Raw genomic sequence first — 13750 nt, forward strand, 5'->3', positions numbered from 1 at the left:
ATCTAAATTTTGCTCACTATATTAGGTGTGAAGTATGACTAATTCCCCAAGCCTGGAGAACCCTAATGGATTAGCTGATCCCCTGTTCTTCACATCCTGTGAGGTCAACTGTTATTCTTTACTCAATGAGAAGGTATTGGATCAAATTGCAGAAAATATTTATGTTGATTTCTTGCAAAATTACTCTCGTGGAGTGTCATCAATAATCATCAATGAAGTGTTATTCTTCGATCTCAATCGACTAAATTGATTGAATAAAAGTACGAGGACCATAGGGATGATGATATATTGTTATCGAGCTCTATGAAAAATTATATCCTTAATTAAATTCAAAATATTTAAATATTTTAGTTAGAGGTTTCGTAAAATCTTTTTTTAGGTATATTCTATTTCTTCTCGTACCACTAATACTAATTATTTTAATACCTTTAAATATAAATTCTACAGGCCTCCTCATATCCGCACCATGTTAAATAATTATTCCTTATTTTATTCTCCATCAAACTACACTTAATTATTCAGAAATGTGATTTTTCTTTTTTTTAGTTATATATATAACTAAAATTAATTTTGTTATATAAAAAAATATTTTAATTTTCTTAAAATATCTGTCAAATTAGTTATTTATTAAGCTGTTGAAATGATCAGATACATCATTTGAAATATTTGATAGTTTAAGTTATTTTATTTTTCTGATTGGTTCGAAATCGAATCAGAATCGTCGATTTTGATAGTGATTTGAAATCCTAAGAACTAAAATCGAATGGTCCGAACTCGATTTTGGTTCAGTTCGAAACCACTGAACCGCTAGACTCGATTGAGCTCCGGTTCGAGTTTGGGTAGAGTCGAACCGTGGTTGGGCTGCTCGATGAACCCGTTCTGCGTTCACGGGAAGTCAACAATTCTTTCGCACAGGAGGACTCTTTGGTAATTTTATACAGAAAGGGGGAAATCATCCTATTTTGTATGAAATAAAGTATTAATATATTATATATTCAGCTACTAAAACCCATCTACCTCTTCTTCCTCAGGACTCAAAAAAGTTCCGATAGCTCTGTCCTCCTCGAAGACTTCACCGACTGAAGAGAAGGGAAAGGCGACGAGGGAGACGGAGCTGGGGAAGGGATAGAGATGGTGGGGAAGAGATCGAAGCCGGCGAAGGGAAAGGAGAAGGGCTTCGCGTGGAAGCTTCCGGTCGTCAAAACCGAGGACCTCGGCAAGCTCGGCCCTGGTCTCAGCTTCGGCGCCGGCTGCGGTGTGGGCGTCGGTATCGGCCTCTTTGGAGGTTCCTTCTCCTCTCTCTCTCTCTCTCTCTCTCTCTCTCTCTCTCTCTCTCTCTCTCTCTCTCTCTCTCTCTCACACACACACACACACACCTTCTTTGTTTTGATGATTAGGAACTCCGTTGATTGGGCCGTAAACTTGGTACCTTTTCTCTCCTTAGTGTGTTTTCTTCATGGGTTTTGGAGATTTATACTGGTATGTGGATCCTTTTTTTTTTCTTGGTTCTTCTACGGCTGCTTGTTTCTAACTGAGTTAAGCATCGAGGTGTGGTGTTAGTGTTGTGACTTAGGAAGGGAAAATGTGGGGATTTGTCTTTTTCCTTCAAAAAAACGAGAATCGGTTCTGAGGAACTGATTCGAAATACATTAGCTAGATGAGAACCGAAAGTATGTGGATCGAATTTTTAGGGGAAGTCTTTGGTATGAGTTTGACAATTACTCTAGTCTTGAGTATATAAAAGATCAATGCTTGTGTTTGTTTAAGAAATGGAGAGGAAATTATTTGGATTTTACCTTTTCTCTTCTCTACATCGATTATGCGAAGCATGATGAGATCATGTATTAGTATGATACTTTGAATTTGAGTCTTTTTTGTTAAAAGATCAGAACATAGGGTTTTATGCTTGTTTGATATTTTTGTGGCAGCTATGGGGTGCCCACATTTCATTGCTGCTAACATTCTACGGTCAAATGTGTTATGGCCTAATGGCCACGATCAATTGTGGTTAGAGCTTCATCAATTATTTATTACGTTCAATTTGGTTTATAACAAAAAAGGTCTTTGAGTTAAAATTGTTGGATTAAGCTCTGAATTGTAGGTATTTGTTGTTTGAAATTGAATTGACCTAGCCTTATTTTAGGTATTTCTTGCTGTGTCAGAACATGCTTCTAAAAGTTGGAGTTTGCATATTGTTGGTTGCATTTAATTTAGGAAGATGGGCACAACTTTCTGTTGGAGCCCATACACCCCTGCAGCCCAAAGGGGAGGAACTAGTTCTATATATAAGAATGTAAGGTTTCATTGTTAAAACTAGATGCCGAAAAGGTGGTTGTCCCAGTTGTATTTACTGTCTTGAGCTGCTATTCATGGTGAAACAAAAACAAAATAGTGTTTGTTTTTCACATGGGATAAGGAGCAGTGTTCTCTAGCAATGCTAACTTTGTTATAAATTATGTGATTTTTAGATTAAACAAGCATGTTCGAACTTGCTCCTTTAGCTGCCATGAGTACATTTAAGAGGCAGATTGTTTATTAACTGAAGAAAGCAAAGAGTAACAAGGATATATTCCTATTATCATAATGTTCTTAGATGTATAGCTGATTCATGTATATCTTCTACAACAAAAGTTGAAGGCTTTTCATTGTTACAAAGTTGAACTTGGAAATGCATAGGTTGATGCTTCTCGCTACATTCATTCATTGGTTGAGGTAACTGATGACTAATATTGTCTTCTCGAATTATTTGACACAGGTGCAGGCCTAGGGGCCGGGTTTCCTGGCTTACAGTTTGGCATTGGAGCTGGTGCCGGGTGTGGAATAGGTTTAGGTTTTGGTTATGGCATGGGAAAAGGAGTTTCATTTGATGAGAATGGAAAACACACAAATGTGGGCAAGCTATTCGAAGGAAATCCCCCGTCTCGGTAAGGCCTACTCTTACATGAAATATGTTCTTTCCATGTAGGGTTGTTTGTTGGCCGTTGATTAGGGCATATTTCTCTCCTTTATGTAATATTGTTGTTCAAGCATAATGGTCTATTCCGATTTGCTTCTAAGATTTTCCTGACAGTTTATAATCATTACGAGAAAGCTTAATATAGAATGAAGATATTGCATTTTATTCAACTGATGTATCATACATAAAAAGTTTCTACTGCTAGCAGTAACAATCTTAAGGATGATGTTGCTCCCTGATGCAATTAACAGTCACCTATTCTCCTTGTTAATCTTTGATTTTGCTTTTCTTTATTTTTCTTGGTGATTTGGGTCAAAAAATCTTCTTGAATCTGATCTTAAGGAAACCACATCAGAGGGCATGAAGACATCTCAAGTTTAAATATCAAAGGGTCTAGATGTTGGCTAGTTTCACTAAGCATGTAATCTATACTAAAGGCAGCCTTATGCATGGGGTTCCTGCCAATGCAAAATGTGGGAAGGATCAACGTAGCTTTATCCCCAGTAAATTGAGAATTTTTTATTATTCATCATTTTTTTTCAATAGGATGACATCTAAAATATCTAGTTCTACTTGCATTTAGTCAGCATTTGTGTTGTTTAGTTTTATTTATGAGCCTTCTTCATAATTTTCAATCTGATTTTTTAGCTGCATGGCATTGCTATATATAGTCATCAATAGTATGACATATGCTTTTGATCATCACCATCAAACTGTTGTCATATATACTTTTGCCCTTGTTCCTTTGGTTTTCAGTGGTCAAATTGGTGGTTTGATTGATGAGGCTGTAGTGACTGCCAAAAATCTAGTTAAGGCTACTTCGCGGGAGATTGAAAAATGGAGGTGAAGAGAATCTAAAGAAACCTGCTACTGCTATTTCGGAAGATCATTTGCTTGCTGGGGCGTAGACTTATCCATGCATGACTCTAGCTGTTTCTTTTTTTCGGGTTTTTGGTGTGTTTCAGTTATAGCTTTTAAACTTCATATTTCTGTTGGTTAGAATGTACCCTGTACAACTTCAGGCTTGCAGATGATATTCTTTTGGTGAAGGGTCAGTATTTTAGATTGTTACAAGTATTTACTCACTTTTTTATCTAGTGATAGTCTACAAAGGCATATCAGATAGTGTGGTTGATGATCATTTTCTTTGTTGATTTGGTTCTTACTTTCAGCTGGTGCCATTTTGTATTGTGTCAATTGACTCGAATCTCATCCATTACCGATGTCAACCAAATTGCAGGTTGTCGGGCTGATATTTCTCATTTCTTCAATTCATTAGTAGTTGGTATGCATTTTTACTATCTTGCGGGCAGTCATTATGAAAGACCTTTCAGTTTCTTTTATCTGATGTGGTTAGCTTCTTTCTAGCATATAGGCGAAGAATTGGGACATGCTGACCAACAGTTCTACCAAGATTTCATCATCCTCATCTGTGATTCAAACATTTTTTTACTGACATAGATTAGTTATAGAGCAGAATTCAAATCTTGCAACCAGCCCGACATTCATCAACTGGTTAATTCCTTTTTCATTTTGAAGAGGTCTCTGGTTTGAATCCTTGTGTTGGTGGTGCCAAGTCTTTTACCAAATGTTATTCTCTAAGAGGGGGATGGCTCTTTATGTTATCCTGAAGTTAGAAAACCAAAGAAAGCCTAGAAGGCTCCTATGTCAAGCCAATCCTGCAATATCATATCTCAAAAACTGGTGACAAGTGCTTAGTAAATGACAAATTACTGAACAGAGGATTGCTAGAAGATTAAATGATGGGGCGGGGTAATTCTTAAATCCTATTTAGATGAAAGGTTTATTCAGAGGCTCTTCCACATTTCAAGTTTATAATGTTGGTTTCAAGAACATTTGTTGGACATCAGCTCAGCTATTGTCTTCAATCTAATGATGCTTTCTTTATTTTTCTTGGTGCTGCTATAGTCTCCTTTATTGCATTATTATTTTCCAGCCAACTTTGTGCAACCATTTGGAAGTTGTAGTGTGCATGGTACTCATGTTAGTCCTACAAAACAAGGGTGAATTGGCAATTTCTTTTCCTCTGGTGCATGAGGTTGTGCTCTTTTACAGTCATTCCATAATATATGGATCCACAAGGTTGTAGTGTAGTCCTAAGCTTTGTGTTGAATTCAGCATTGGTACCATTTTTACTGGTTTTGCTGATGAGTTGACTGTCTCTAATGCTTCTGCCAGAGTATTTATTATACATGCTAAAGATCTGACAACTAGCAATATTGCCTTCCTGTCTCACAGGGACCAAATCCACTTTATTCAGTGACTCTTAAAATTGCATTTATCAAATAAGTGACTAATTTTTTTCTCTTAATTATTTCTCATTTTTTCCTTGCACCAATGCAAAGCATGACTTGGTTTGATAAAAAATTGGCAGGTGGGTCTTCAAGGCAACTGGTCTGGACCAGCACATACAACACTCAGGACAAGTGTTTGAATCATGAAATTAGCATTCATTCTTTGAAAAAAAATGAAAACCATCATCCAAAATCATTAGAAGTTATTATTGTTATCGGTATCATCATTTGAAAAGAATGTGAAATAAGCTCTCATTCTGCTTCTATTTTGGATGTGTAATTAGACACAGCAAAAGTTAAATCCTGTGCAAACAGATAATTAGTCACACTTGAGAAGATAAATACTGTGCAAATATAAACATAAAAATCCCCAAAAGAAACTATATAACTTATTGTTGTCTTTGCACAGTGAGTTCATGAACATCACATGCTTTACATGACTAAATAAGTCTATTGTCCTTTCATCATTAACAGCTTAAAAATGTCTTGGTGATTGTAAAGATTATAAAGAATTAAGTACTCTTCTTGGTTCTTTATCAAAATTAAAATTATCTGTTGAAGAACCCAAACTTTGTGCTTTAAATAATATTGTTATCACTACAATTTCTAGAGATTATTTTTTTAGTATCTTTAATCAGCTTTTGTAATTTATGTGCCTTCTCCATTAATTTCTTTTCTTGCTTGCAGAAGTTGTTTGATGCAGATATTAATTAAACTCTGCTCACTGGAAATTGTTTGAAAGGGTATTTTCACTGCTTTCTTTAATCTCCTTTGGCAAATCTACACATTCCTTCACAAATGGTGAACAAATGCTAACATTTGTGCCTGCGCTTTCTACTGCACTTGAGTCTGTTCAGATCTGATTAATAGTTATTTTTAATTACTGATTGATCATTCAATTTCATCCCACAAATAATAATAATAATATTTGTTTTGAATAATTTTAGAATCTTCCTTGATTATACTTTACTTTCAACTTTTTCTTTGCTGCTGATTCATGCAAAACGTTTGTGTGTTTTTGGACTCCTAAATTTTTGCATGTGTTCAACTAAGTTACTCTTATGTGTAATCCCGACGGCAGGCATTTTTGTTCACCTGAAGACCTAGGAAGATAGATCGTCATGCATGCGTGCATGAGAATTGCATATCAAGTAATGAAGAAAACCTAGCTATTCTTCTCTGTTGACCATGGAATGCTTGACTTTCCCAAACTATATAATTCTTTCACTTCAAACGAAAGGCAAATTACTAGGAGACTTGCAGAGCAAGTGATGGCAATGCATCATGACTTCCTGCCCATTTCTAATGCTAGTTCATGTTATTCTTTATGTGATTGGGTGATAGCCATATTGCACCAAAACACTTGCAGAGCTCACCACTGATTGACACCTTGTTTCACATAGTTGAGGCTTGTGCTCTTTTATAACACCAGTAAGTAGTGTCATGATCAAGGACAGAGCTGTTTGGTTTTTGCCCCCCACCAAAAAATGTTCTTTTATTATCTTGCTCTAATTTTTAAGCAGCTTCTCCTGTAACAACATTTCATTTCTTTATGTGAAGCTGCAGATTTGTAGATCAAAATCTAGTGAATTGTCATGTTCAGCTTCATGGAATGACTTGCCAAGTGGGAAATGAGAGAGACCGACTCTGGTATGGCTTAAAACAGTGGTGTGAAAGATGCATGAGAAGTTCCTGTTGTTTAGTATAACATTATGCACAAATCTATTGGCCCAAACAAGCTTACTGAACTGCTGAGGAACTCAATTAAATTGCTTGGCAGGTGAGTTTCTAGTGCTCTATTTGATCTCAGATTCATCCCTGGAGGTCTACTTGGTCTTAGGATCACCAGACTAGAAGAAGCGAGTGCTAGAACAACTGACATGTTTGCTGTAAACCTAAATCTCCTAGTGCAGATTTACTCAAGACACTAAACATCTTGTGATGAGATATGCAGGGATCAGCAGCTGCAGCATATCCAAGCTTGGACGTCACAGAAACGTTGGAAGAGTGCAGCTCAATCAAACATGCTGTGCACCATCAATTTCCAGGAAATCTATCTCACATGCTCTGCCCTAATCCATGGAGGTTCCTTCTCAAACCATGCAATCACAAGTCTAGTTTATTTCCTCATAATTCTATGATGCAGAGGCACAATTCTGTGGTCACCACGACTTCAGAAACTAATAACCCAGCTCCTCGAACCATCCATCATCCTTGAGCACCACCGTCGAGCAGCAAACCCTAATAAATACACCATCTTGATTTGATCATTCCACTTGCCACTTCAGTTCCTAAGGTTGGAATAAGCAGAACATATACTGTGATCATCCGGTGCTAATTGTATGGGATGTGTTCATTGACCATGAGATGTTTTCTTGTGCATGTAGGTGGGAGGAAGAGTAAATGCCTTCTTCGACTCCCAAGCCAATCACATGCACGTACGCAGCTAAAGCTCTTCCAGTGGGATCTGATGAGGAAGATGGCACCTCTTAATCAACCTTGCTTCGGGATCAATGAAGAGAGCTCAAAACTAGGTTTTTATTCTTCTCCTCGGGATCGTTTACCCATTTAGAATATGCAGCAGCAGCCAGTAAAGAAACATTTGTTGCTTCAAAGCCTCATGCCCTTGACTTGTTTTCTACGGTATCAGCTTTATCCAAGTCCACCGGCGTAGCTGCCGGCGTCAACCTTTTCTTTTGGCAGCCACGAGGTATTTAAGCCCACCTGCACCCCCCCTACGTCGAAACCTTTGTCCAAGTGCTTCTTCCTAAGCCAAGGTGATGGCATCGGCTGCGTCGTCGTCGTCCAGCACCGGAGTCCCGCCGGGGTTCCGGTTCCACCCCACGGACGAGGAGCTCCTGCTCTACTACCTCAAGAAGAAAGTCTCCTTCGAGAAGTTTGAGCTGGAGGTGATCAGAGAGGTTGACTTGAACAACGTTGAGCCATGGGACTTGCAAGGTGAAGTGTCTAAGTCTGTGTTGTGCTTTGCCATTGTCCTCTCAGCATTTGTGCGCTTGCTCGAACAGTATCTATCATGCATGTGGAGCTAAAGCTCTCAGCTTTCCTTGATGCAGAGCGCTGCAGGATCGGGTCTGCGCCTCAAGATGAGTGGTACTTCTTCAGCCACAAGGATCGCAAGTACCCCACCGGGTCGCGGACCAACCGCGCCACCGGCGCCGGATTCTGGAAGGCTACTGGGCGCGACAAGTGCATCCGGAACAGCTACGAGAGGATCGGCATGAGGAAGACGCTGGTGTTCTACCGCGGCCGCGCGCCCCACGGCCAGAAGACCGACTGGATCATGCACGAGTACCGGCTCGACGACTCCGACGACACCCGGGGCGAAGCCGGCGGTGGCAGTGTAGGCTTTCCATCTCTGCGGTTCATGCTTGCCTGCTCTTCTCGCTCTGATCTCCCTCTTCTTGTGTTGCAGGATGATGGATGGGTGGTGTGCAGGGTCTTCAAGAAGAAGTGCTTCTTCAAAGGCAGCGGCGAAGGGAGCACGAGCCAAGCCATGGAGAACCACATGAGCGTCGCCGCCACCCACGACCAGTCCCCATCGCTGAGCTCTAACTACATCCACCCAAATCTCGGCCACCACCACCGCCACCTCCACCACCACAACGGCCTGTACTACTCCCAGATGCCCACCGGCCCCTACTCCCATGGCCAAGTGCAGGACCTGATGACCAACCACAGGCCGTCGGGATACGACTTCGGGGTGCTCCCCGGAGACTCCGCCCCCGTCGTCAAGCCCTACGACGGAGCATTAGCAGCTGCAGCCGCCTGCGTAGGGATGCAAAGCGAGAGGGATCCGGGCCCGAACGAGTGGGCGGTGCTTGACGGCATAACGGCGCAGCAGCAGCAGATGAATCAGATGGCGAGCCAACGCGGGGGAGAGATGGATTTGTGGGGATATGGGAAGTAAAGGTCACATTGGGCTGGCCATGTGCATGGAATTGTTGTGGCTCAAACTCCATCGTTCATTGCAATAAGGACCAAATTGGTGGTATTCATGAGCGAACTCAGAAGAGTCTCAGCTCCTCTGCCCACAGAATTGATTGTGTCTGTTCCTTTTGAGTGTTTACATGTTTTAATTGTGTAAGGGTCGATCTCTACATCCTGTCAATGTACACATGTATAGAGTAGACAATGTTCTAATAATATATCATAATGAATATGCTGAAGGCCATTTAGAACATCTGTCATTGTACGCGTGCATGGAGCAGAAACATTAAGCTTAAGATGCCCACCATCTGCAGCCAAGATGAAGATGAAGAAGAAGAAGAAGAAGAAGAAGAAGAAGAAGAAGAAGAAGAAGACAGGCACAGCAGCATGTAGGTAGGTCGTGACAAATACCTGCCTCGACACCATCTCACTCACTTGAAGCACATAGCACCTAAGAAGCTTCACTCTTACCTTGGTGTGTGATTCTCAAATTATAAATTAATTAAAGATTAAATTTGTAAAAATATAAAATTATCATTTCATATTTGCCTATATCATGATCCTTTATCGTATCCTTGTAGAGTTAAGTTTTCATTAAAGATGTCAATCTTAAAACGATATAATTGAAATACTCTGTAAGCAAGAAGCTCTGTCAGGAAGTCAGATAATTTGTCAGAAGTATGGACGTAAAAAACATATAGATGACGTCTGATAACTTAATCTCTGATAAAATAAAAATCGATGATAAAATATTTTATGTGAGAGTGAAACATTAGGTATATTATTAGAGTGAATTAGGAGGTGATGTCAAGTTCGTGTAACATATTGGTGATCAAGTTGAGTTCTATAGTGGTGGTGGCGATGACTCAGTATTCGATTTTAGTGGTGGATTTTATGACTATGTTATGTTTCTTGATATTCTAATCGATCAGGTTTGCTTTAAAAAAGATAATGTAGAATGATGTAGATATTATGTCATTAGTATTGTTTGCTCAATGAATATGAAGTGATGAATGTTTATAAAAAAAAAAGTTCATAATTGAGAGTCTCTTTAAGATATTGTAGGGTACATTTTAGTATTGACTGATGTGCAATGGAGGGCCAATATATGAATTATGATAATTTATTAATTATAAATAAAAATATCTATATATTTAATAGATAAATACTATAAGAAACTAAGTAATTGTCATTATTATGTGGGATCCGTAGTATGACTATCAACATATAATTTGAGTGACTTAGTGGAGGAAAGTGAGGTGGCAACTTCTTTGGCATTTTGCATGTTCGTCTTTGATAATAGATTTCGAATATACTTTTTGAGATAATAAAAATATAGAAGATATAAACATTATTTCAAAATAGCTTAAGGTTCCTAGGTCCTTATTGGAGAATCGATATGTCAATTACTTAAGAAATTATTTGATCTTCATAAAATTATTGTATGTGATAATAATATTATTCATATAAATCAGTACATATACTTTTTTTTTTGTTATAATAGGAATAAAAAATTATCGGATTTAGAGTTAATAAAACCGACTGATATAAAAAATGAGTCAAGTTCAGTATACTAAGCTCTTGGAGCTCGATGATGTTCATAAATAGTTTTTCATAGTTTAATTTGAATATTGAGAGTAGATAAAATTAGAGAGTTGTTACATAAAAACATTTGTCTCTTACACTAAAACATTGTTACTATTTAGTTGAAGCACATGTCAGTCTAAGTCAAATTTGTTCACAAGCTTGTTTTGAATACAAATGGTATTCAGTTAAGGTCCCTTTCGTAACACAAGCTTGCTACTTGCTCTATATAGATAGGCCATTCTTAATCATATACTTTGTTTAGATAAAGCAGAAAGGGCCTGCTTTATTTCTTGTTCCGTAAAGATTGTCCATGGTGATATAACTTAGATGAAATACCATCAGACAGCTTCATACTCAAAGTAAACTACTGACACTGAATTTTTAGGTAAAACAAGCTTCAGTGTAACAGAGATTGGAGAAGATGAATGCCCCAAGGCTCTACTGTGATAAATGCATGAGGCAGACTTCCACATCCGAGATAATGACATCAAGAACTTGTTCCTAAGGTACTGCGATAAAAATCTGATGTGAAGTTGCAGCTATAAACTTCTGCAGATAAGAATGGATATTCATCCAGCTCAGGAACTCAAACTGGCAGTCAGGCCATGGCAAGCTGCCTCAGGTTCATGGGGTATACATCAGAAGGAGAAGAGGAATTGTATGCTTTCTTGGCGTAGATGACATTGGCGACCTCCGTGGGGTGGAATGCATCCCAGAACAAGTAGCTAGTGCGGTCGGCGCAGGGCGTCTGAAGAGGAAGACATGTTATCTGCCCGTTGTTCCGCCCCACGCCGCAGCAGCCCTTGTCGATCACATCGAACCCTGTTGCACCGGCACAAAGCTTAGAACTCGTCACCTCATCAGTTCATCTCATAGCTAATGTTCGGACTAGAGCAACAATCTTACCGTAGGAAGCTGCATTCGCGACCAGTTCTTTCGAGCTCTCGTACGTGTTGACGTAGACGAATTTGGCATCAGGAAGCTGAGCATTGAACCTCTTCACCATCCTCACAAGGCCTGTGTTAAAGATCGATATGGCCGTGTTGATGTCCTCGTTGCAACCACTGCTGCTGCCTTTCCTAGTGTTGCGATTCCTGTATCGAGCTAGCTCATACGGTATGCAGCCAATCTGGCCGATCCCGATGATCGCCACCTTTCGCGCTCCCAGATCGTACAGTTCCTGTCATCAACGACGACATGCATGCATGTAAAAGACGTAGAGTGGGTTGCTGGATGAGTGCAGAAGCAGCAAAGCCATACGGTTAGCTGCCGGGAGTAGTCTTCGAGGAGGAGAGCAGCGTAAGTTCGGGGACTGTATTCTCTGCTGGTCGGGTACATGGTGGGCATGAAATAGTTGTTCAGGTAGTCATTGCTGCCCAACCCCATGTAGTAGATGCATTTCCCCAGGTAGTCACCAGCCCTGGTGGAGTTCCCCCTGAACATTCTCGTCATCACCCTCACGGTGTCACGGAAGTGGTTTATTTGCTGTGCAAGAGGGTAGTGATCTCCCTGTCATGCAAGAGAGGTAAGATGGTTTCCTGCAGCAGTTCACAGCTCAGCTGCTTAATTACCAGGTTGTTGCCGGTTTCGTCTCTGATGCCGGCAGCCCCCGAGGCGTAGTTCAAGCCTCTAAATATGCCAGCTCTCTCTGCGACGGCGTAGGGCGGAATGAAGCCTCGGAAACCTAGCAACTGAGCTGGAACACCATGAAAGAGCCGAGAAGTCAGTCAATCATGTCAAAGAGACGAGCAGACGGCGGGCATGCGTGTGTGCAGTATTACCCAAGACATCGACCAAGGTGCGGCCATTGGTGAACCTCCCGGAGGAGCCCTCGACGAAGTCGATGCCGTAAGGCCTGTAGTTGGCCCGGGCGAGCGTGAGGATGTTGTTGTTGTTGCCATTGTCCACCAGGGAGTCCCCGAAGATGAAGAAGCAGGGCACCTGAGGGGCTACATACCAAGCTCTCGACACCTCGGACAAGGCAAGAACGAGCAGCACGAGCTTGCCGAAGTAGTCTCCCATGATCCAAGAGCACGCCATGAACCGAGGCTGGATCCTGTACTGTCCGAGCTTCTTGGCAGGAAGCTGCATGATATATATAGGCTGCAGACCGGCGACGGCAAAAGTGATTGCTGTCGGTCGAGGCAGAGAGCTCGTGAGGATACTTGTTGCCATTGGGTGGTGGTTCATGCGCTTCCTACAGCTCCAAGATTTTGCATTTAATGGAGGTGGTGATCGAGATGACAGGTTCATCCTTAAAAGTTCTTTCGATTTCGAATATCCTAACACATATAGATTCCTAACTATGCTCTTATAGCAAATCAATGACTAGAACAAACTTTATTCATAATAATAAATTAAAATTTTTGCCTGTTATATTGCATAACAAGTAAAATAGACTCAACTAGCAAAAAAAAAAGAAAAACTAAAAATAAGCTATCTCCCAACACTCCACCACTAGTAGAGAAAATGTATCGATGATCTTCACCTTAATACTAAACAAATAATTCAATGATATATTTCTTGAATTGTGATAGGGATGATTTTATCGCATGTCAACTTATTTGGTGTCGTAGTGCGTCCCAACCTACCATGCATTAATGATTGATAATAACCGCTCTACTCTATCAAGATATGTGGCAAGAAATATTCTTCTTATTATGATCGGGCAATTAACTCGATCGTATCCCAACTAGTAAGAAGGTCTAGGGATCAGGTATAAAAAAAAATCTATCAACTCACACTAAAGGGAGACTCTCTACACACTAACTCAGTTATATGGTTATTCTGTTGTCTTCTCCTCTTTGCTAACTCAATGTCGACTTGTCATGCATGATCGTTGGTCACACGAAGACACTCGCATGACCCAACCCCTAAGGAGGAACATTGCAATTAGGAAGATCCCAATTTACCTACCTGGCCATCCTAAAGTGGGTCCTTACCC

At 40.2% G+C, this 13750-nt stretch overlaps 3 protein-coding genes across 7 annotated transcripts; 2 read left to right on the top strand and 1 right to left on the bottom strand.

The window, feature by feature from the left end:
• The first annotated feature begins 1023 nt into the window (after positions 1-1023).
• Positions 1024-4097, top strand: LOC135677002 (glycine-rich cell wall structural protein 1-like). Its single transcript, XM_065188820.1, has 3 exons — positions 1024-1285; positions 2756-2924; positions 3713-4097. The coding sequence occupies exons 1-3, from the start codon at positions 1132-1134 to the stop codon at positions 3801-3803; spliced, it is 414 nt and encodes a 137-aa protein (XP_065044892.1). The 5' UTR covers positions 1024-1131; the 3' UTR covers positions 3804-4097.
• A 139-nt stretch (positions 4098-4236) lies between these two features.
• On the top strand, positions 4237-9472 carry LOC103989362 (protein BEARSKIN1-like). Of its 5 annotated transcripts, none has more exons than XM_065188817.1 (5): positions 4237-7567; positions 7659-7805; positions 7922-8229; positions 8346-8632; positions 8705-9472. In XM_065188817.1, exons 3-5 carry the CDS (start codon positions 8052-8054, stop codon positions 9197-9199), a joined length of 960 nt encoding a protein of 319 aa, XP_065044889.1. In that variant the 5' UTR covers positions 4237-7567; positions 7659-7805; positions 7922-8051; the 3' UTR covers positions 9200-9472. The 5 variants fall into 5 exon arrangements, with proteins under 5 accessions (XP_065044889.1, XP_065044890.1, XP_065044888.1 ...); XM_065188818.1 differs by having other exon boundaries at positions 4237-6921; positions 7226-7567; positions 7659-8229; XM_065188816.1 differs by having other exon boundaries at positions 4237-6014; positions 6838-7567; positions 7659-8229.
• Positions 9473-11111: 1639 nt separating this feature from the next.
• Positions 11112-12860, bottom strand: LOC103989838 (GDSL esterase/lipase At1g33811). The gene is made up of 5 exons (XM_009408783.3): positions 12588-12860; positions 12378-12502; positions 12067-12315; positions 11713-11986; positions 11112-11628 (listed from the first exon to the last, which is right to left on the bottom strand). The coding sequence occupies exons 1-5, from the start codon at positions 12844-12846 to the stop codon at positions 11405-11407; spliced, it is 1131 nt and encodes a 376-aa protein (XP_009407058.3). The 5' UTR covers positions 12847-12860; the 3' UTR covers positions 11112-11404.
• Between the last annotated feature and the right edge of the window lie 890 nt (positions 12861-13750).

Source organism: Musa acuminata, chromosome BXJ1-6 (assembly GCF_036884655.1).
Source record: "Musa acuminata AAA Group cultivar baxijiao chromosome BXJ1-6, Cavendish_Baxijiao_AAA, whole genome shotgun sequence".
Taxonomy (NCBI): domain Eukaryota; kingdom Viridiplantae; phylum Streptophyta; class Magnoliopsida; order Zingiberales; family Musaceae; genus Musa; species Musa acuminata.

Coding starts and splice junctions, on each gene's coding strand:
- LOC135677002 (XM_065188820.1), top strand. CDS start 1,132: ATGGTGGGGAAGAGATCGAAGCCGGCGAAGGGAAAGGAGAAGGGCTTC. Junction 1,286..2,755: donor CGGTATCGGCCTCTTTGGAG/GTTCCTTCTCCT, acceptor TATTTGACACAG/GTGCAGGCCTAGGGGCCGGG. Junction 2,925..3,712: donor GAAGGAAATCCCCCGTCTCG/GTAAGGCCTACT, acceptor TTTGGTTTTCAG/TGGTCAAATTGGTGGTTTGA.
- LOC103989838 (XM_009408783.3), bottom strand. CDS start 12,846: ATGGCGTGCTCTTGGATCATGGGAGACTACTTCGGCAAGCTCGTGCTG. Junction 12,316..12,377: donor ACGAAACCGGCAACAACCTG/GTAATTAAGCAG, acceptor CTTGCATGACAG/GGAGATCACTACCCTCTTGC. Junction 11,629..11,712: donor CGCGAATGCAGCTTCCTACG/GTAAGATTGTTG, acceptor CCGGTGCAACAG/GGTTCGATGTGATCGACAAG.
- LOC103989362 (XM_065188815.1), top strand. CDS start 8,052: ATGGCATCGGCTGCGTCGTCGTCGTCCAGCACCGGAGTCCCGCCGGGG. Junction 8,230..8,345: donor TGAGCCATGGGACTTGCAAG/GTGAAGTGTCTA, acceptor TCCTTGATGCAG/AGCGCTGCAGGATCGGGTCT. Junction 8,633..8,704: donor GCGAAGCCGGCGGTGGCAGT/GTAGGCTTTCCA, acceptor CTTGTGTTGCAG/GATGATGGATGGGTGGTGTG.